Source organism: Mustelus asterias, chromosome 12, assembly GCF_964213995.1.
Source record: "Mustelus asterias chromosome 12, sMusAst1.hap1.1, whole genome shotgun sequence".
NCBI classification, from domain to species: domain Eukaryota; kingdom Metazoa; phylum Chordata; class Chondrichthyes; order Carcharhiniformes; family Triakidae; genus Mustelus; species Mustelus asterias.
Window position 1 is genome coordinate 67,141,666 of NC_135812.1, and position 21,415 is coordinate 67,163,080.

Genomic DNA, 21,415 nt, shown 5'->3' on the forward strand with positions numbered 1-21,415 from the left:
AATTAGCAAATTACTTTCTCAGTACTTTGGGCTCACAAAAGATTTCCATCAGTGAACTCATTGAGTTGTGGGAGGTGGTGGCATAGTGGTATTGTCACTGAGCTAGTAGTCCAAAGAGACAGGGTATCTTGGGACCTGGGTTCAATCCCACCATGGATGGATGGTAAAAATTGAATTCAATAAAACATCTGGAGTTGAAAGTCTAATAAGGACCATGAAACCATTGCTGATTGTTGTAAAAACCCATCTGGTTTACTAATGCCCTTTAGGGAAGGAAAATCTACCATCCTTACTTGGTCTGGCCTATATGTGACTCCAGATCCTCAGCAACGTGGTTGACTCTTAAATACTCTCTGCAATACAAGGAATTTAGCGATGGGCAATAAATGTTGGCCCAGTCAGTGACACCCACATCCCATGAATGATTTTTTTTAATTACAGGGTGGTACATGGCTGATGGGTACCCTAACCCTTCAATTCACAGCAGTGAAGATGTCCCATTCTTCACCCATCAACTGAGTCCTCACTTAACATGTAATCAGTCTGTTCCAAAACAAGTTAAACTCAGTCATGGATGGCCAGAACACTGTTTACCCTTTTCAAATGAAATGGCAACTGCAATTTAAATTAACTGACAGCTGCATTCATTTGAACATATCCAATTTGGAAAAAGCAATTGATGATCCACAAGTATCATATTCTAAGCATTTAACATTTGCGTGCTAATTCTCAATGATGTGAACAGGACAAAAGACATGATGCAATTGCCAGAATGACAATCCAGTAGAACATGCATTAGACAATTTAACTTGTTTAAGCAATGCTTTCCTAACTGGGACATGTCTATAAAAAGCAGCATTTTTGTTCTTTGAACCATGTCCTGTTATGTCAATTGATTTGTTTTGTATTACTCTGTAGGAGAGGCCCACAGTAACAGAGAGAACGTTTTTATTATAACACATGGAAAAGCTGAGAGCAATCTTTGCAAGTTTTACTGTCAAAATGCAGACCACCATTCAACTTGTATTTCCAAATAAATCAAATGCAAATAAATTATGCGCCAACCCATGGAAAGAGCATTAAAACTTGGGTATTGTACAATTCGGGGTATGAGTTCAAGACTGATGTAATCTAATCTTTGTGCTAATTTAGAAAAGAGTATGACCCTTTCATGGATTATCCTTTTATAGCTGTTTAACGAAGGCAATGTCGCAATCATTGACTCACTAACGCATACAGCAAATTATCAGATTACTTTTCTGTAGCTGACAGTGCAGGTTTTATAAATAGACCAGTATGGGTGAAGAGAGCAGCTATTCTGACCAGTATGATGCAATAGATGGAAATTATATTAACATTTTAATTCAAGCCCTACAGAGATTGCAAGTCAAACCAAACAAAAATGATGCATAGAAGACTGAACTTCAATTTGCAGTCAGTTGGACACTTTATTCTCGACAGGAAAGACATAGCGTTACTGTGCTTACAACTGAGTCCGTGTAGCTTCTGTTTGTGTACCAATTGCAAAGTGGAGCATAAGCTACTGTAAGGGCAAGAAGTGGAACATTAATATTAAAACAGCTTGCAGATGCTCGTGCCTGTGGACTGCAGAGTACGTATAAAACCCAGAATTAACTACATGCACAAAATGTACATCTGCAGGATGTGATTAGAAGCCATCAGTAAACAATATCAGTAAATAAGTCAATGTTTTTTTTAAAGTTTATTTATTAGTGTCACAAGTAGGCTTACTTGAATTAAGTTACTGTGAAAATCTCCTAGTTGCCATACTCCTACGCCTGTTCAGGTATCCTGAGGGGGAATTTAGCATGGCCAATGCACCTAACTAGCACGTCTTTCGGACTCTGGGAGGAAACTGAGCACCCGGAGGAAACCTATGCAGAAACGGAAAGAACGTGCAGACTCCGCACAGACAGTGACCCAAGCTGGGAATCAAACCCAAGTCCCTGCTGCCCCATGTGTGGACTCCCTGTGGTTAGCTTAAATGATACAATGTGTGGACTCTCTGTGGGGAGCTTACCTGCATTTTTAAAATTGTACATTAACCTGCTTAGCTTTGTAACACGTCGGAGAGGACGCCTGGGTAACCGGTAGACATTGTCTCCACAACAGTGTAAAATAAAAGACTCTCTGATTGTTCAAGAACCTTGTGTCAAGTGTTAGTTCACAAACACTCCACAAACTATCATTTACTGTTACTTTTGTATGTCACTACCCATGTTAAACCAATTGAACATCAGTGCAAAGGAGGAGGGGGCACAGGTCGGAGACAGGGAAGAGCATGGAGGGGTCATATCCTTCACCCATTCACCCCTTTCTCTCCCCCCACCAATAGGAGTTTAAATCTGTTTCCCCAAATCTTGGGATTTCCCCAAATGCACCCTAAAGCTAGTTCTTTATACCTGTAGGAGGGAAATAAAACGAATCGAGCCTTGGAGACCATGTCGAAGTTCAAGAAAAGTTTTTATTCCACATGCATGAAGGAGAGATGAACTTGGGCCTGAAATCTCAGGGTGCCTGCGAGTCCTCCCTGACCTGGTAGATTTGATACAGGTTAATATACTGTTTCGAGTCAAGAAGGTTTACATTCAGATATTAATTCCTTGAGTTGGATACAGAATGGCTCTTTTAATCTTGTTATGCAATCTACATTGTTCAGTACAACTTTGTTACTCAGTCTCTTGGGTAGTTTTGTTTACCTAATTATAATGTTGAAGCATTGTATTTACCCAACCAATTTGCACTGATGTGTTAATCGTTCCCCCCTCTGCTAGATGATCGTGTTTTATGGAAGACTATACCCTCCCTAGACTATATGGAGCCTGGCTGTCTTGATGCTGGTTCTCTCATTGTTGTGATAATCTCCTGCACATCAGAAGTTGATAGCTTGCGTTAATCGTTATCTGTTGGCAGGGCAGACCTTGAGCTGTCTGCATTAACCCTTTCCTTCCCTCTGGTGAGGTCTGACTCTCTGGGCTTGCTCTATGTAGCCCTGCATGTATTGTACTGAAATTAAATTAAATATGAGCGGACATATAAATTAAAATATAAAAGAAACGATCCCCGATATTGCCCTACAACAATACATGTTTAGAATTCTGGTCCTGTACAAACTCAGATCTTGTGATCAGCAGTAGACAATGGCAGCCACTGCTGATCTCGAAGAAATCTATCCTCAAATATCTGGCAATCTCTGTGGTTCGGTTTCCCCATTCCCGATGACAGCTTAAACCCGGTACCAAATCAACTCGTGTCTTGCTGTGATGTTGAAGTGATGCCTGAAGCAGGTAAACAGCCAATCGTACTGATATATTCACACGACAAACTAGGATGTTTAAAGCACTTAATATCCTTCCATTTTAACTTCAGATTATGACGGGATCAAAATAGAATCTAAAATAAACACGAGCAAACTTTTACAAGAAAAAAAATAACTTTTGAAGAATGTGATTTTATTTTTGTTGTTATGGAAACATTTGACATCCCACAACTATAAATTAACTTTTCAGGACTAGTGAGTTGTAATTATAAACTTAGTACACTGTTAAAAACCCAATTACACCTTTTTCAAGGGTTTTTACTGCAAAGCTAATGGCATAAGTGTGGTAGTCCTCTTCAGTTCAATTGACTACCAATGCTTGCAGTCTTGTGGGAGCCTCAACCCCCTGTATTAAAGAAGCATTGAATGACTTAGAGCAATTTCTGAATTTCTGCATTATTCTGTACATGTGCAGATTCCAGAAGCTTCCCTCAGTTTCACTGCTGGCAAATGCTGACAGTTTTGCTGTCATTGCAACACTTATTGATGTTATGAGATAGTAAGTGCCTTTGCCCATGCTGTGTCTCATTAAAGAACAACTAAGTTTATTAATTAGTGTCACACGTAGGCTTACACTAACACTGCAATAAAGTTACTGTGAAAATCCCCTAGTCGCCACACTCCGGTGCCTGTTAGGGTACACTGAGGAAGAATTTAGCATGGTGAATGCACCTAACCAGCACGTCTTTCAGACTGTGGGAGGAAATCGAAGCACCCAGAGGAAACCCACGCAGACACGGAGAGAACATGCAGATTCCACACAGCCAGTGATCCAAGCCAGGAATTGAACCCGGGTCTCTGGTGTTGGAAGGCAGTAGTGCTAACCACTGTGCCACCATGCCACCCATTATAGTCAAAGTGGGGTTCTGTACGTGCAAGTAAAAGTACATGTCCAATTCAGTCTCCACACAAGAGGGTGGGACAGTCACAGCACCTATGATGACACATGGTTGGTTTTTTTTGGACTGTACAGCTCTCTCTCTCAGATTAATAGTGTAATTCAATGGCAACATCAAATAAAGTGAAGAAAATCCTGTTTTAGAAAGCTCCAGATTCAATCATCAGGTCTACCCTGATCTAACTTGGGGGAAATAATGGAGTACTATTCTTGTCATCAATTGGCCTGGGGTCATTGGATATCCAATGACCCCTGCTGGAAGATGCTGTATAGTGGAGGTGTGGAAGGGAAGGTCTGAGCTGGGCCCTGATGCCCCCTGCTGTCCAATTGCAGACCAACACACATCTATACCAAAGAATCTCAATTGAGTTTGATTTTTAAAAGCTAACCAACTTCAACAATCTATTTAGCAACAGCACTACAAACATATCCAACCAAGAGGGTAAGTGATGGCCTAATGTATTATAACTGGACTATTAATCCAGAAACTCAGCTAATGTTCTGGGGACCCGGGTTCAAATCCTGTCGTGAATCCTATCTACTGAAGACTGTGAAACTATTGTCGGAAAAACCCATCTGGTTCACTAATGTCCTTTAGGGAAGAAAATCTGTCATTTTTACCATGGTGGCACAGTGATTAGCACTGCTGCCTCACAGCGCCAGGGACCCGGGATCGATTCCCTGCTTGGGTCACTGCAAAGCCTGCACGTTCTCTCCATGTCTGTGTGAGTTTCTTCCAGGTGCTCTGGTTTCCTCCCATAGTCCGAAAAACATGCTGGTTAGGTGCATTGGCCATGTTAAGTTTTCCCTCAGTGTACCCAAACAGGTGCAGGAGTGTGGTGACTAGAAGATTTTCACAGTAGCTTCATTGCAGTGTTAATGTAAGCCAACTTGTGACATTAATAAATAAAATGTAAATTCAAGAATAGCAAACTCTGAATGAAATCTGTAGCAACATCAAAATGGTTTAAGAGTGCTGGAGTACTTGAAGGAGAACAGAAGTGTGAATATGTATCCTGGAATATTAATTTATAGGATTTCTGAATGTCTATTTCACATTAAATGAAAAGGAGGGGAGCATTTCTCACAATTACAAGTGGCAGAAACATTCCAGAACAATTGTTCCCAGTTACTGAGAACAATAAGCATTAAGTAGAATATTCCTGTGGCAATTTGCAATGTTAATGTACAGCAAAAGTGTGCTCAAATATATTGGTATGTATTGGTTATTCTACAGTAAAAAAATCTTACCCAGTAAAGGTGTTATTATCTTTTCTGTGCAATTCAGTAATATATCGTTCCAGGCTGCAATGTACAAAATATCAATTTATTCTTTCTCCTTCAGTAAGTAAAATCTAGATCCGTTAGAATTTATCCAAGTGAACTTTTCATGTTTTATTTCTGATCATTTAACATGTGAACTGTTCATCTCATTGTTTATGAAATGAGTTTCCATTTATGCCACTTCACTACGGACATCTTGCTACCTAGTTAACAGGTCGAATCACTGAGTAATTTGTTTTCCTGCAGCTGTAATTTTAATAGTTTCATTACCATTTCTAATGTCTCAGTTATTAGCATCATATCAAAGTTTCTGTTCATCGTAAGACGGCACAATAGCTTCCTTCTTTACAGCTTCACATGCATTTTAGATGCATTTTACCTCCACAAATTTCAGAAGGATACCAGCAGATGCAGTGGCTGTCGTATGTTCATATGTTTCTCTAATACACTGTGATTCCAGCAGATAGACTGGTTGATAGCAGACACCTCAAAGCACTGGAGAAGTACCACCAGCGGTGCCTTCGTAAGATACCCTCACATTTGAAGGCAATAAAGATGGTCCAAAAGCAGCACCCTCTCCCAGGCAGTGTGCACCATCAAGGTACTAATCACTCAAAACCAGCTCCAGCTCCACTGGATATGAGCACATTAATTGGGGAAGAATCCCCCATGTTTCTACATGTAGAATGTAGAATCCATGTAGAATCCCCCTATGCTTCCTGATGCACCATCTTTTTAGCAATAAGACAACATCCCTTTTTGAGATTAGGTGCATGGCACAAATAAATAAATTCTGAAAGGGGATATTATTTGTATTTTGGCCCAAAAGTGTTCATTATTATATCCTTACCCCACATGCTTTTATTCCTAGTTACTGTCAATTTACATGGTTCGGAACCCATTTCTAAATATTAAATTTGATGGTGTATTGGGGTCAGTGAAGTCAATGTTTTCAGAAGGTGTTTCATTGTTTTGTTCTAATATATATTAGAAATATCCAGAGCAGTTTCACAACCCCACAGTACACAGTTACTTAGCTATTACTAAACCTGCAGTAGCTTGCATTTTGACAATTTAAATTTCAAGTAACTTAGCAACACAAAATAGAATATTATACAAATGCTTCTGGCAAATATGATTTAAATCATTTTAGCTTCAGAACGGTCATTATAACCATGTGGACATGACGAGAATCATCCCTACCTGAAAATTTTAACATAATTTTTGTTTTCGAGTGTACTCAATGCTCTCAGTTACAATTTGACATCTAATTTGGAATGAATTTGATATCAAATTTGATAGTGCACCAAAAGCTATTGTGTGTACTCAAAACTATATCCATGCACGCTCAAAGATATCCAGTGCACTCAAAGATATCAAAAACGCTTAGCAACCTGCATTGAAAAATACAACAAAACTACTTTCTTAAATAATATCTGATATGTTCAGTTTTTCATTTTTTTAAAAAATTGTTCTACTGCTGGAGACCATCACTTGATCCCCATCAGTTCTTAAATCATTTTAGTCTCAGGGTCTATACTTTCCACCCACCCAATCTCCAAGGCACTGGGTATAAATTCTCCCCCTGCCTCCTCTCCCATCACCTCTCCCTCCCCAAGTCTCAAAGTCTAAACAGTACCCCCACTGGCCCCCCACCACTCCCTCCAGTCTCCCCATTGCTCCCTCCAGACTCCACTCTCTCCTCCCTCACTCTCTCCAGTCTCCATACTCTTCCCCCTCGCTCTCTCCACTCTCCACACTCTCCCCTTCACTTCCCCCAGTTTCCATACTTCCCCCTCTCTCCCTCCCTCCAGCCTCTCCCCACTTCCCAGCCTCTCCCCCTTCCTTCAAACTCTCCCTCTGGACCCTGGGGCCCCACTGACTTCTCCCTAGGCCTGGATGCTAGACTTGCTCTGGGTCCACTCTGCTCAACACATCACATGCCGACTTAAAATCTTTACAGAACTGCCCCACAAAGCATCACTTCCGGTTTCCAGTTGACCTGGAAACGATGGTGGAGGAAGGTTGAAGAGAAGTGAGTGGGAGGAGAAACGGTAGGCGGAAGAACAAAGAACAAAGAACAAAGAACAAAGAACAATACAGCACAGGAACAGGCCCTTCGGCCCTCCAAGCCCGCGCCGCTCCCCGGTCCAGGATTGAATCCTGAATCCAGGATCCCCGCCCAATTTTCCAGCCTATCTACATACCAATATCCTATCCACCGAGCTGTCCCTCACAGCTACGATGCTTTGTTCATTACAACCTATTAACTCACCCGCACCCCCCCATTCCAGACCATGTGATCTCCAGGGAGAGGCGAAAACCCAGAGTGAAAAACCCCAGGGCCAATATGGGGAAAAAAAATCTGGGAAATTCCTATCCGACCCCCTGAGGCGATCGAAACGAGTCCAGGAGATCACAATGGCCCTGATCGGAAAATGCTTCCCAACCCTAGTCATTGACGAAGGAAGAGCGGTGGATGTGGTCTATATGGACTTCAGCAAAGCGTTCGATAAGGTCCCCCATGCAAGACTTCTTGAGAAAGTGAGAGGGCATGGGATCCAAGGGGCTGTTGCCTTGTGGATCCAGAACTGGCTTGCCTGCAGAAGGCAGAGAGTGGCTGTGGAGGGGTCTTTCTCTGCATGGAGGTCAGTGACCAGTGGAGTGCCCCAGGGATCTGTTCTGGGACCCTTGCTGTTTGTCATTTTCATAAATGACCTGGATGAGGAAGTGGAGGGATGGGTTGGTAAGTTTGCTGACGACACCAAGGTAGGTGGTGTTGTGGATAGTTTGGAGGGATGTCAGAAGTTGCAGCGAGACATAGATAGAATGCAAGACTGGGCGGAGAAGTGGCAGATGGACTTCAACCCGGATAAGTGTGTAGTGATCCATTTTGGCAGATCCAATGGGATGGAGCAGCAGTATAAAATGAAGGGTACCATTCTTAGCAGTGTAGAGGATCAGAAGGACCTTGGGGTCCGGGTCCATAGGACTCTTAAATCGGCCTCGCAGGTGGAGGATGCGGTCAAGAAGGCGTATGGCGTACTAGCCTTCATTAATCGAGGGATTGAGTTTAGGAGTCGGGAGATAATGCTGCAGCTTTATAGGACCCTGGTTAGACCCCACTTGGAGTACTGCGCGCAGTTCTGGTCACCTCATTACAGGAAAGATGTTGAAGCCATTGAAAGGGTGCAGAGGAGATTTACAAGGATGTTGCCTGGATTGGGGGGCATGCCTTATGAGGATAGGTTGAGGGTGCTTGGTCTCTTCTCCCTGGAGAGACGAAGGATGAGAGGTGACCTGATAGAGGTTTACAAGATGTTGAGGGGTCTGGATAGGGTGGACTCTCAGAGGCTATTTCCAAGGGCTGAAATGGTTGCTACGAGAGGACACAGGTTTAAGGTGCTGGGGGGTAGGTACAGGGGGGATGTCAGGGGTAAGTTTTTTACTCAGAGGGTGGTGGGTGAGTGGAATCGGCTGACGTCGGTGGTGGTGGAGGCAAACTCGTTGGGGTCTTTTAAGAGACTTCTGGATGAGTACATGGGATTTAATGGGATTGAGGGCTATAGATAGGCCTAGAGGTGGGGATGTGATCGGCGCAACTTGTGGGCCGAAGGGCCTGTTTGTGCTGTGGCTTTCTATGTTCTATGTTCTATTTCCACTTCCACGAACACCATATGAATTCCCAGCCCCCGAGACAGGTTCCCAACTATCCGCAGTCTCGCTCTGTACTGGCACCAGCAAGATGATCATAGAATGAAGCCTTGAAACGAGAAACAAGGAACAATTAGCCCGCGCCGCTCCCTGGTCCAAACTAGACCACTCTTTTGTATCCCTCCATTCCCACTCCGTTCATATAGCTGTCTAGATAAGTCTTAAACGTTCCCAGTGTGTCCGCCTCCACCACCTTGCCCGGCAACACATTCCAGGCCCCCACGACCCTCTGTGTGAAATATGTCCTTCTGATATCTGTGTTAAACCTCCCCCCCTTCACCTTGAACCTATGACCCCTCGTGAACGTCACCACCGACCCGGGGAAAAGCTTCCCACCGTTCACCCTATCCATGCCTTTCATAATTTTATACACCTCTATTAAGTCTCCCCTCATCCTCCGTCTTTCCAAGGAGAACAACCCCAGTTTCCCCAATCTCTCCTCATAACCAAGCCCCTCCATACCAGGCAACATCCTGGTAAACCTCCTCTGTACTCTCTCCAAAGCCTCCACGTCCTTCTGGTAGTGTGGCGACCAGAACTGGACGCAGTATTCCAAATGTGGCCGAACCAATGTTCTATACATCTGCAACATCAGACCCCAACTTTTATACTCTATGCCCCGTCCTATAAAGGCAAGCATGCCATATGCCTTCTTCACCACCTTCTCCACCTGTGACGTCACCTTCAAAGATCTGTGGACTTGCACACCCAGAAAGGGGAGGGAAGAGAACGGAGGGGGGAAGGAATGGAGGGGGGAAAGGGGGAGGGGGATGAGAGGGGAATCAGGCAGTTAGAAAAGGGAGCAGAGGGAAAGGATGGGAGGGGTGGAAGGAGGAGATGGGGAAAGGGGTTAAGAGGGTACAGTCAGGGGAAAGGGGAAAAGAGAGGAGGGTAAAGGATGGGAGGGGGCGGCGGAAAGAGGGGAGGGTGTGGGGAAAGAGGAGAGGGCAAAAGGAGGAGGAATGAAAAGAAAGGGAAGGCAATATGCAAGTTTTGGGGAGGGGAGTAAGGGGTGTGGTTTAAGGGACAGGAGAGAGGATGGAATGTGATGTAGAGTGAGGGTGTGGGAGGAGGTGGTCTGACACTACACTCTGCATACTTTATCAGCTGGGATGTAGGAAAATTCTGGCTGTTTTCTAGTCACATGTTGTTGTGATCACTGCAGGACAGCAATCGATGACAATAATGTCAGTTGATAACTATCATGTGACAGTATGGTTCTGAGTGAAGATAATGGTGTAACTGTTATTTCTGAGTGAAAGTGGAAGAGAATGATAGCCAGATGATTGCTTCTGGGTGCAAGAGACATCAAATGATAAAACAATGATAGCAATTGAGTGCAGTTGACATGAAATGAAAGCTGTTAAAACCAAATGATGTCAAATGATATGAAAAATTTTGGGAAGAATTATTGGCTATTGTCAGACCAGAATTTGTAGCATCATGTTGACATGATAATTCTACAGGTGATTTTGGTCCATACACCTTTTATGTACCTCTGGAATTCTGCTCTGATACAATTTATTGAACAATTCATTAGTGCGTTTCTAAACTAAATAACTACAGATGGCCTCCCTCTAAAGCTACATTAATTATTATCCAGTTTTGCATCTTTAGCCCATTTGTTAATCTGTTTGTAAACAAAATATCTGAAAAACTAATGGACACATTTCAACGAAACCTGACAAAGCTACTCAAGGAAAAACTGATGTGTCTTTGGTGAAGATGCGGATCTATTAAGATTGGAATGTAGGAAAAATTGAATTTTTCTTTTAGAATATGGTTAGTTGTTTTATTTAGAAAGTTGTTGACTCTTTTATAATGTTGTAGATTGAATCAACTGTTGTGATGGGTTTTTCCACAGCTGTCAAAATATGAGCAGAGTTTTCAGATCAGGGTTGTTGAATGTGGATTGGCCTGAAGCTTCCTTTGTGGGATGGAAACTCTTAATTAAAAGGTTTCTTTTTTCAACTTTGTAGTTACAGAGCATCAACAAGACAGGGATAAGCCTTGAGGAAGAGCTGTGTAATTGTAATACCGTTGAGTTACTGTCGTGTGGAGGAGGTATTCGCTCTCCTGAATGACCTCTTCACTTGTCCTATATTACAGTTGATGGCTCATTTTCTGATTCTTCTTCTGTTAACTCTTGTTTCTCTCTTCCCTACCACTTTGCTCCTTTTTAATATCAATTACACCTTCCAGACATCGTTCAATCCTATCCATTTCTCCTTAAGACCATGAGCTTCAGTCCGCTTGCAGTTCAGTGGCTGCACGGGTGCCATTTTGACCTAACTCGCCTGGTTGGAAAACGACAAGAAAACGACAAGAAAAGATGCCTATCAGATGCCTATTTTATAGTTTTTTGCTTTCTTTTCACTCCAATGGAAAGTAAAATCTAGGGCGTTGTCAGGTGGGCATCATATCTCATCAGTTTTTCTCTGGGGGATTATTCCTTCATCTAAATCTCATCAATGTCCTTCAATAAGACAAGTGAAAATACTGCTACCTTCATAGAATCCCATTCAGCCCATTGAGTCAGCACCATCCACAATCCCACCCAGGCCTTATTCCCGTAACCCCACATATTTACCCTGCTAATCCCCCTGACACTGGGGTCAATTTAGCATGGCCTGTCAATGTAACCCGCACATCTTTGGACTGTGGGAGGAAACTGGAGTACCCGGAGGAAACCCTCGCAGGCACAAGGAGAACATGCAAACTCCACACAGACAGTGACCCAAGGCCAGAATTGAACCCAGGTCCCTGGCGCTGTGAGGCAGCAATGCTAACCACTGGGCCACTGTGCTGCCCAATTCCTCACTCCAATAAAGATTTCTCACATTGAATTAGTAGTTAACCTCGTGCTGTTTTTTTCTATAAAAAGAGGCAGAACCGAAGTTTGCATATTCACCCAGCCAACGCCCAACTCATTGGTTTTTCATTGTTGCCATTCTTAAAAGTCATAGTTTTATTGTATGATAAACCTACATTACTGAGTACAATTGCTGCCTTGGGGATCATTCTCACTGCTTTTATAATGATGAAAATGTTAATATACAATCAAGAATACCATTCGATAGACACCAGAAGATGGGGCGTGTGTTTTATTTTTTTCTCTACTTTTTGCTACAGTTGAATTTTGTTACTTCTAAGCGTACAGGTACCACAGCAAGACATGCTAAGAAATTCACATTGTGCGCATTTCTTTATGGTGCTGAGCTGCAAGTTGGTATTCATTCTGCGGTGTACAATGTTTTCTGTGAAAGAAAATTAAACAATATGATATTACCCACGCCAGTGAAGAGCAGATGAAAAATTGATAGCCAAAAATTCAGGGTTACAATGTATTGAAGCCATTCTTTTACCTTGGTGGTAATGACATGGCTTTTAGCCCTCAGTTTGTTGACCTGCGTTTCAGCAATGTCTGCACGTTCCTCTGCTTCCTCCAGCTCATGCTGTGTCCTTCTGAATTTGGTAATGTGAGTATTGGCCTGCTCCTCCTGGACAGATAATAATACAGAATAAAGTTTATTTTTGACTCTAACTTCAAACTAACAAAGCTATAACATAAATTATCTTTGATCATACTGTAGGCTGGATTTTGCTTGTCATTTTAGAACAAAAACTTTAAATCAGACTCCAACTTCTGACAGCAGCACGCATGCAGTTAAATGCAGGAATCTCTGGACCTTGCTGGTAAAGCTGCATTGCTTTTCCTGAAGCGACACATGAGTAGTATCTTACACAGAGATTCGTCATTGAAATATAACAAATACATGAAGTTGCTATACTCACACCATATATACCCAGTAAACTCACCAGAGACATTTATTCCAATTTAAGTATTTTTAATAGTAGTTCATAGAATCCGTACAGTGCAGAAGGAGGCCATTCAGCCCATCGAGTTTGCACTGGCAACAATCCCACTCAGGCCCTATCCCCGTATCCCCACATATTTACCTCGCTAATCCCTCTAACCTATTCATCCCGGGACACTAAGAGGCAATTTAGCATGGCCAATCAACCTAATGCATGACATGCCTAAATAATTGGCAAACAATATAATTGGCACGGAAATGCAAATGTGATGTCTCATTCCTTCAAATTTTAATTATTGAAAAATTTAAAGAAACTAAATTTAACATTTTGCTTTTTTTTCTGACTCTTTTGTCTTTTTTCTTAATTTCATCTTTCTTTCCCTCTCATTGTTTTGCTTTTTTGGACTTGATTTAATGTTACACTAACTGACATTTCCTGGTTTAGGTTCTTCCCTGCTCATTAACGATTCTTCAATCTGATTGTTAAGGAGTTGCACAGTTACTTTCCCGTTTTGGTTCTCTATAGGAAGTTCCAGTTGTGATGTTAGTGTACCTTTAATAAAAAATTTTAAAATCATGTTCTCTGCAGTTGTAAGCAGGCCTTTTTGGTTTCAGTGTTGCCAGGGCGTCTGCTAGAAGTCCTTTTATTGCTGCTTCAATGGTTTAAATGGGGTTTTGTTTATTTTTACTCTGGGGCCTCAGGTACTTTCTTGGATTTTTAATGACCCTACATTGTTAGAGGGAAGAATGATTGACAGGTCAGGTGACAGGAGCTCGTTCATTTTCAGTTTTGACCTGCTGTTTAGTTCAGAAAAGGTTGACCATCAGACTGGAAAGCAGTGTTTCTCTCTGTCTCCCTGGTTTTAGAAATTCTGCTGTTAGCTGGAAGCAAGGTTCCTAGCCTTCCTGGAGTAGAAAACCTGCTGTTGGTAGTTGGGTCTCCCTGGTGTTTTGGGAAGCTGTTCTGACTCTGTGTGTGCCTCAAGAGAACTGCAGCATTCAACCAAAGGACTAAGTTCCAGTATCACATGAGCATTAGTCTTTGCTCTGTTAGACCTGTGGAAAGTGTTTTGTTTATGGGATTGGTTTGAGTGAGACACTTCCTATATTCATTAAGGGTTACACAATATCATGATTGTCTTTTTCTTGTTTGTAATTGGTAAAAGTTATTGCTAATTTTCTTTCCATACATGTTAACTATATTCTAAAATAAACTTTGTTTGAGTAAAGCTCCCTAAGTGGGTCATTCGAATCATACCTGGAGTGAAATATCTCTTGATCACCCGAGCCAAATTCAAAGTGCAAAACTTATGATCCAGGCAGACTTCATAAAACACTTTGGAGTTTCTGACCTGCATCATAACACAGCGAAAAATCCCATAGAGAATCTATTGTTGAGTACAAACATGTGATTGCCATTCTTTCAGCACCGGGGGAAAAGCCAGTCCAATACCTTGTGTATCAGCGAAAGCAGTGGTGTTTTATGGTCAAAAGGAATAGATTTCATATGGCTCGACTATTGAATCATAGAATCCCTACAGTGCAGAAGGAGGCAATTCAGGCCATTGAGTTTGCACCAACTCTCCAACTCTTACCCAAGCCTCTGCCCCATCCCCATTACTCTGCACAATAAGGGGCAATTTAGCATGGTCAATTCATCTAGCCTACATATCTTTGGACTGTGGGAGGAAACTGGAGCACCTGGAGGAAACCCACGTAGATATGGGGAGAACGTACAAACTTCACACAGTCACCTGAGGCCAGAACCGAATACAGATCCCTGTCTCTGTGAGGCAGCAATGCTAACCACTGTGCCACCATGCCGTCGTATCTCTGACCCATCATATTAAACAACTCTATTTGGTTCAAAATGTACCCAGCAAATGAACCAAAAACTAATTACAAAATTGTGCAGATCAAACAATGAAAAGCTTATAAGTCAATATGAAGAAATCACTTTCAACTGCCTGCAATTGGTATCAGTTATTTACTTACAGCATCTTCAACATTTCTCTTGTAAGATTTGACTTTTAATTGCAATTTGTCCACCAAATCCTGCAGTCTAACAATATTTTTATGATCTTCCACAGACTGTATGTGAAAATTTAAAAAAAAACAGAATTTAAAGTCTCTTTGTTATCACAAAACTTAAAAGAAAATCAATTATAAAGGCCTCCGAATAATTATTCTTTACTTGGAATGTCATCTCTTTGACTCTCCTTTCATATTTCCGTGAACCTTTAATCGCCTCTGTTGCGCGTTTCTGTTCAGCATCGAGTTCATTCTCTAATTCACGTATCTGTAAGAGCAATAAACATTTCAAAATTGCAATTCTAATTGAATCATTCTAGTTATATACAGTATAATTCTTCACATTGATGTTACATTGGAATGACCTTACAATTTCAAATGGTTCAGTCATACACAATTTTGGTGCCTTACTATAGATACCAGCCTCAGGCCCATACCTATAAAGTGTATTGCCCACCCCTGCTACACTTCATCCTTGTTAGGATCCCAGACGAGAACCTCAAGATATATTATGAAGCCAGACTAGAGTCATAGAGGTTTACAGCATGGAAACAAGCTCTTCGACCAAACTTGTCCATCCCACCCTTTTTTTTTAAACCCCTAAGCTAGTCCCAATCGCCCACGTTTGGCCCATATCTGTCTATACCCATCTTACCCATGTAACTGTCTACAGAGATCCCAACAATCGTTCTATTTTGGAATAAATGTGAGGAAAGGATGCTTCGTTCCAGGAGTAATTCCACTGACAAATAAGGGATCGTTTTTGTCAAAACAAGCTTTATTCATAACACAACTTAAGTATAACTCTAACAAAATGAAACAGTTTAACTCTTAACAGTTGAACAATCTTTAAACATGAAAAGAAACATCTCTTAAATTTTAACTTATCACTATTTCAGTTCCAAATAAGCAACAGTCTTAAGACTTAAACACTATTTAAAATATAGTTAGCAATCACAAATATACTTGATATAGTGGGTGCACGCAGTTTTGGAGTTTTCAGAGAGATATAGAGTTTTCAGAAGCCTGCAAAATTCCCTTAACTTCAGCCAGAACAGTCAAATCCAGCTCCTTTCTTTGCAAAACCCTGTTTCTCTCTCTGCACAAAATCCAGGACTATCACATGACCCTGTTAATCAACCTAGCCTGAAATCCCAGAAGAACTTCTTGCACAAACACCAGCCCATTAGTTCTTCTTAAAGTACACTTTCCTAGCTAAACTGAGTTATTAACTTGCTTTCACAATCCTTGGGCTAAATGTTTTCCAGACACACCAGCTGCTTGCAGAATAAGAAGACTTTTAAAAATATTCCACTTAAACATAATATCAATAGCACAGTATCATCACATCCTGACTGCATTAACAATGTAGCTTTGGACATATGTGCTTGGATACTTGTGTTTGGCTCCACATTTGGGCACCTGCATTTTAATTTTACGAGATAATATTCTGATTATGCATGGGCCTGGAGTATCTTACATACTGTGTACAATTCAAGTATTACACAGTGCTATCATGCTTCACTGTCTTGGGGGATTCAGGTTATTCACCCAAGTCTATGTTGTACTCCCACTTAAATGTTGATAAACACATTTTTTAAAGCATATCTTCACACACACTGTTTTTCCCTTTGGGGAATAGTGAGGCAAGTGGTGAAAGAATATCCAAGCTGATTATCAGCCCATTGGAACCACGCTATGAACGCTTCTTCTGTGGCCATCAAATCCAGGCATTGGACTTGAACCTGGAGCTTCTGGTCCAGAGGTAGGGATGCTACCACTGTGCCCCAAGACCTCTGGCTGATGTACACTTAATATCACTTTACATTGATGCAAAATTAAGTTAGATAACTGAAGCCTCAAAGTCTGAGTATTACCCTTTTCTTTTCTTATATTGACTGACATGCTGTGCATTTTTCAGTTGTAAAACACACCAGGTCCTTTCAGTAGCAATAATATGATAAAGAGCCTTCCTATTGCAAACAATAATGAACTGAAAGCTTCTGCCAAAATAACAGGAAGGCTAAAGGCAGCTTGTGTTATTCATAAATATAACAACTTCAAGTGAGGAGCAGGTGTTCAAAATATGCAAATACCAAAAGTGGCTATCCAATTTACACCATTATCGCAAAAACAACACTTCACTGTCTCACCACTGAAATGCAATGAATAATGTGAGGTTGATTTATTTGTGCAATTAAAACAAATTAAATCTGTTCTATTTAAGGCCATTAATTAGTAGATTATTCACTAATGTTTCACAAACGTGCTAATTGTTAATTACTGTCAATCAACCTGTCTAGCATCAAGATTTAATTATTGCAAGTGTGGAGTCTCATTTCTTCAGCTTTTAAATTTGCCAGCGTGATTCTTAAAATGTCAATCGCTTGGTCAAAATCCTGCAACTCTCTCCCTAACAGCACTATGGGTAAACCTATGCCATGTGGACTGCAGCGGTTCAAGAAGGTAGCTCGCCATCACCTTCTCAAGGACAATTAGGGATTGGCATCAAATGCTGGCCTAGCCAGCGATGCCCACATCCATGGATGAATCATTAGAAAAAAATTACGTTCGCAGTTTTGTGGACAAACATGCTTGAGTTGAAGGGTGCAGAGGAACATGTGATGAATATGGCAGATACAGTTAGATACCCAGATGCAGCAAACTTTGGCCTTTCATCTTCTTACTTTTGACTCATGTTTTCATTATCCTAAGGGGATAATATCTTTATTTACAATTCCAAATTATAATAATTGATGAACTGAGTCAACAGAAAGGAATCATTTAATAGGATGGGAGGACATTCAAGTGAAGCATAAACCCTGGCATGGATGCACTGGGTCTGTTCCCTTGCGTTACATTCTGTGTAATTGTACGTAAAGAAATCATATGCTGTGGACATTTGCCTTATTGTCATTTAAAGAAAAATAATTCATAAATGGTCATTGCGACCTGATAATACAGTATTAAAGATATTGTAAGGTGCGATCTTACTGGCCATTCACGCCACGCTCCCGCTGCAGCGAGGTCAGAGAATTTGGCGCCCATCTCCATTCACTGTAGCAGGATGGGAAAATCCCACTGGCATGAACGGGCATAACACTCCGGCCATTTTCTTTCAGTTTTTACAGAGGCAGTGTCCCCAAGGCTGCAGCTGCGCTGCCAATCTTGGCACCAGCAGAAAGTGGTGTTAATGTGCATCAGCTGTCTGATACAGCAGAAAGTGCGATACTGTATGATACAGCAGAAAGCCAAATCCGATTTCCAGGTGCCTGAAATTCAAGTGCTGTGGACCTCATCGAGCAGGTTTATTTTATACTGAACTCGCACCCATTGCAACTTAATTCAAAAGCGCACAGGGCTGACTATTTTGTTGCCAGAGCTCTTTGTAAACTTTGCATGTATTTATTGTTACAAGACACTGGATAATTTCCAAGATTAAAAATTAACAATCCTTAGAATATTTAATATAATTCTACATTGAAACTCCTTAAATATCGTAACCAGTCGCCTGTAGGAAGTTGCTAAATGTTCATGCTATGGGTTTGCTTCAAGCACAATCTTCTACAAGTATGTGAAGAGCAAGAGGATAAGACGTGAAAGAGTAGGACCTATCAAGTGTGACGGTGGGAAAGTTTGTATGGAACCGGAAGAAATAGCAGAGGTACTTAATGAATACTTTACTTCAGTATTCACTATGGAAAAGGATCTTGGTGGTTGTAGTGCAGACTTGCAGTGGACTGAAAAGCTTGAGCATGTAGATATTAAGAAAGAGGATGTGCTGGAGCTTTTGAAAAGCATCAAGTTAGATAAGTCACCGGGACCGGATGAAATGTACCCCAGGCTACTGTGGGAGGCGAGGCAGGAGATTGCTGAGCCTCTGGCGATGATCTTTGCATCATCAATGGGGACGGGAGAGGTTCCGGAGGATTTGAGGATTGCGGATGTTGTTCCTTTATTCAAGAAAGGGAGTAGAGATAGCCCTGGAAATTATAGACCAGTGAGTCTAACCTCAGTGGTTGGTAAGTTGATGGAGAAGATCCTGAGAGGCAGGATTTATGAACATTTGGAGAGGTATAATATGATTAAGAATAGTCAGCATGGCTTTGTCAAAGGCAGATCGTGCCTTACGAGCCTGATTGAACTTTTTGACCATGTGACTAAACACATTGATGAAGGAAGAGCAATAGATGTAGTATATATGGACTTCAGCAAGGCATTTGATAAGGTGCCCCATGCAAGGCTTATTGAGGAAGTGAGGGGGCATGGGATTCAAGGGGACATTGCTTTGTGGATCCAGAACTGGCTTGCCCACAGAAGGCAAAGAGTGGTTATAGATCGGTCATATTCTGCATGGAGGTCGGTCACCAGTGGAGTGCCCCAGGGATCTGTTCTGGGACTCTTACTCTTTGTGATTTTTATAAATGACCTGGATGAGGAAATGGAGGGATGGGTTGGTAAGTTTGCTGATGACACAAAGGTTGGAGGTGTTGTGGATAGTGTGGAGGGATGTCAGAAGTTGCAGCGAGACATTGATAGGATGCAAGACTGGGCGGAGAAGTGGCAGATGGAGTTCAGCCCAGATAAGTGTGAGGTGGTTCATTTTGGCAGGTCAAATAGGATGGCAGAATATAATATTAATGGTAGGACTCTTGGCAGAGTGGAAGATCAGAAGGATCTTGGGGTCCGAGTTCATAGGACGCTCAAAGCAGCTGTGCAAGTTGAGGCTGTGGTTAAGAAGGCGTATGGTGTACTGGCCTTCATCAATTGAGGAATTGAGTTTAGGAGTTGTGAGATAATGTTGCAGCTATATAAGACCCTGGTCAGACCACACTAGGAGTACTGTGCTCAGTTCTGGTCGCCTCATTACAGGAAGGATGTGGAAGCCATAGAAAGGGTGCAGAGGAGATTTACAAGGATGTTGCCTGGGTTGGAGAGCATGCCTTATGAGGATAGGTTGAGTGAGCTCGGCCTTTTCTCCTTGGAGAGACGAAGGATGAGGGGTGACCTGATAGAGGTGTATAAGATGTTGAGAGGTATTGATCGAGTGGATAGTCAGAGGCTTTTTCCCAGGGTTGAAATGGTTGCCACAACAGGACACAGGTTTAAGGTGCTGGGGAGTAGGTACAGAGGAGATGTCAGGGGTAAGTTTTTCACTCAGAGGGTGGTGGGTGCGTGGAATGGGCTGCCAGCAACGGTGGTGGAGGTGGATTTGATAGGGTCTTTTAAGAGACTTTTAGATAAGTACCTGGAACTTAGTAAGATAGAAGGTTACAGGTAAGCCTCGTAATCGCTAAGGTAGGAGCATGTTCGGCACAACTTTGTGGGCTGAAGGGCCTGTATTGTGCTGTAGTTTTTCTATGTTTCTATAATCTCTAAGTAATTACCAATTGAAAGAATAATATTTTGGCATCTCACCCTTATCTCTAGTTTTTGCATTTGTTTCTTTCCGCCTTTCAGTGCCAACTGCTCAGCCTCATCCAGACGGAATTGCAGATCCTTCACTGTCTGATCCAGGTTCTTCTTCATCCTCTCAAGGTGAGCACTCGTATCCTGTTCCTTCTTCAACTCTTCAGCCATCATAGCCGCCTGATTTTGACATTAAAATAAAGTGGAACTTAAGTAGTTATGTTGAAATGCTATGAATTCGAACTCATAGGCCACTCCTGTTCCGCCTTTCTTAGATCAATATTTCAAATTCTTCTACCCGCACTCCACAGCCCTTAATACAGGAAATCATTTCGGCAGGGGGTCTCACAACTTCCCTGGGCTCGTTCAAAATGTATCGAATTTGTAAATTATATTTATAAAACTGTAAAAGATGGCATGGCGATGGCAAAACTGACATTGTAAAATTGAAACAGGGGGCAGAGTTTTCCCATCTTGCCCGTCATGGGAATCGTAGCGGCTGGGGCAGGATCATGCAAGGGTCTGTTGACCTCGGGTGAGATTTTCCAGTCTTGGGGCGAGTGCGGCCGGAAAATTCCACCCAGGGTGTCAAATTTTAAACATCGTGGACAGGATTCTCTGGCCGTTCACACCAGCGGGATTCTCTCATCCCGCTGCAGTGAATGGAGATTTGGCTGAGCGCCAAATTCTCCATCCTTTCTAGCAGTGGTGACGGGGCATGAACGGTTGGAGAATTTAGGCCTGTGAGTGCCATTCATGGTACCTCGAGCATTGTAAAATCGAGGACTGCCTGTACACATACCTAACAAAAGTCTATAAAACTCGGGTTTGAAATTTTCAATTAACCCGTAAGCGCAACAATTTTTTAAGATGTTGAACTTCAGATTTCCACTACCCTTTGTGAGAAAAATCTCTCTCCTG

At 41.9% G+C, this 21,415-nt stretch overlaps 1 protein-coding gene and 1 long non-coding RNA gene across 2 annotated transcripts in view; one reads left to right on the forward strand and one right to left on the reverse strand.

The window, feature by feature from the left end:
- LOC144501558 (uncharacterized) overlaps positions 1–21,415 on the forward strand; it is a 42,150-nt gene that overhangs the window by 18,432 nt on the left and 2,303 nt on the right. Inside the window, exon 2 of the long non-coding RNA XR_013499152.1 lies at positions 20,546–20,623. This is a non-coding gene — a long non-coding RNA (uncharacterized LOC144501558). The remainder of the gene's footprint in view (positions 1–20,545; positions 20,624–21,415) is intronic.
- The window catches only part of LOC144501537 (myosin-3-like), a 46,971-nt gene continuing 37,924 nt past the window's right edge, over positions 12,369–21,415 (reverse strand). Inside the window, exons 35-39 of the mRNA XM_078225358.1 lie at positions 20,504–20,674; positions 15,249–15,353; positions 15,050–15,145; positions 12,602–12,736; positions 12,369–12,493 (exon numbers count right to left, since the gene is read on the reverse strand). Coding sequence (XP_078081484.1) covers positions 12,470–12,493; positions 12,602–12,736; positions 15,050–15,145; positions 15,249–15,353; positions 20,504–20,674 — 531 coding nt within the window. The 3' untranslated portion in view covers positions 12,369–12,469. The remainder of the gene's footprint in view (positions 12,494–12,601; positions 12,737–15,049; positions 15,146–15,248; positions 15,354–20,503; positions 20,675–21,415) is intronic.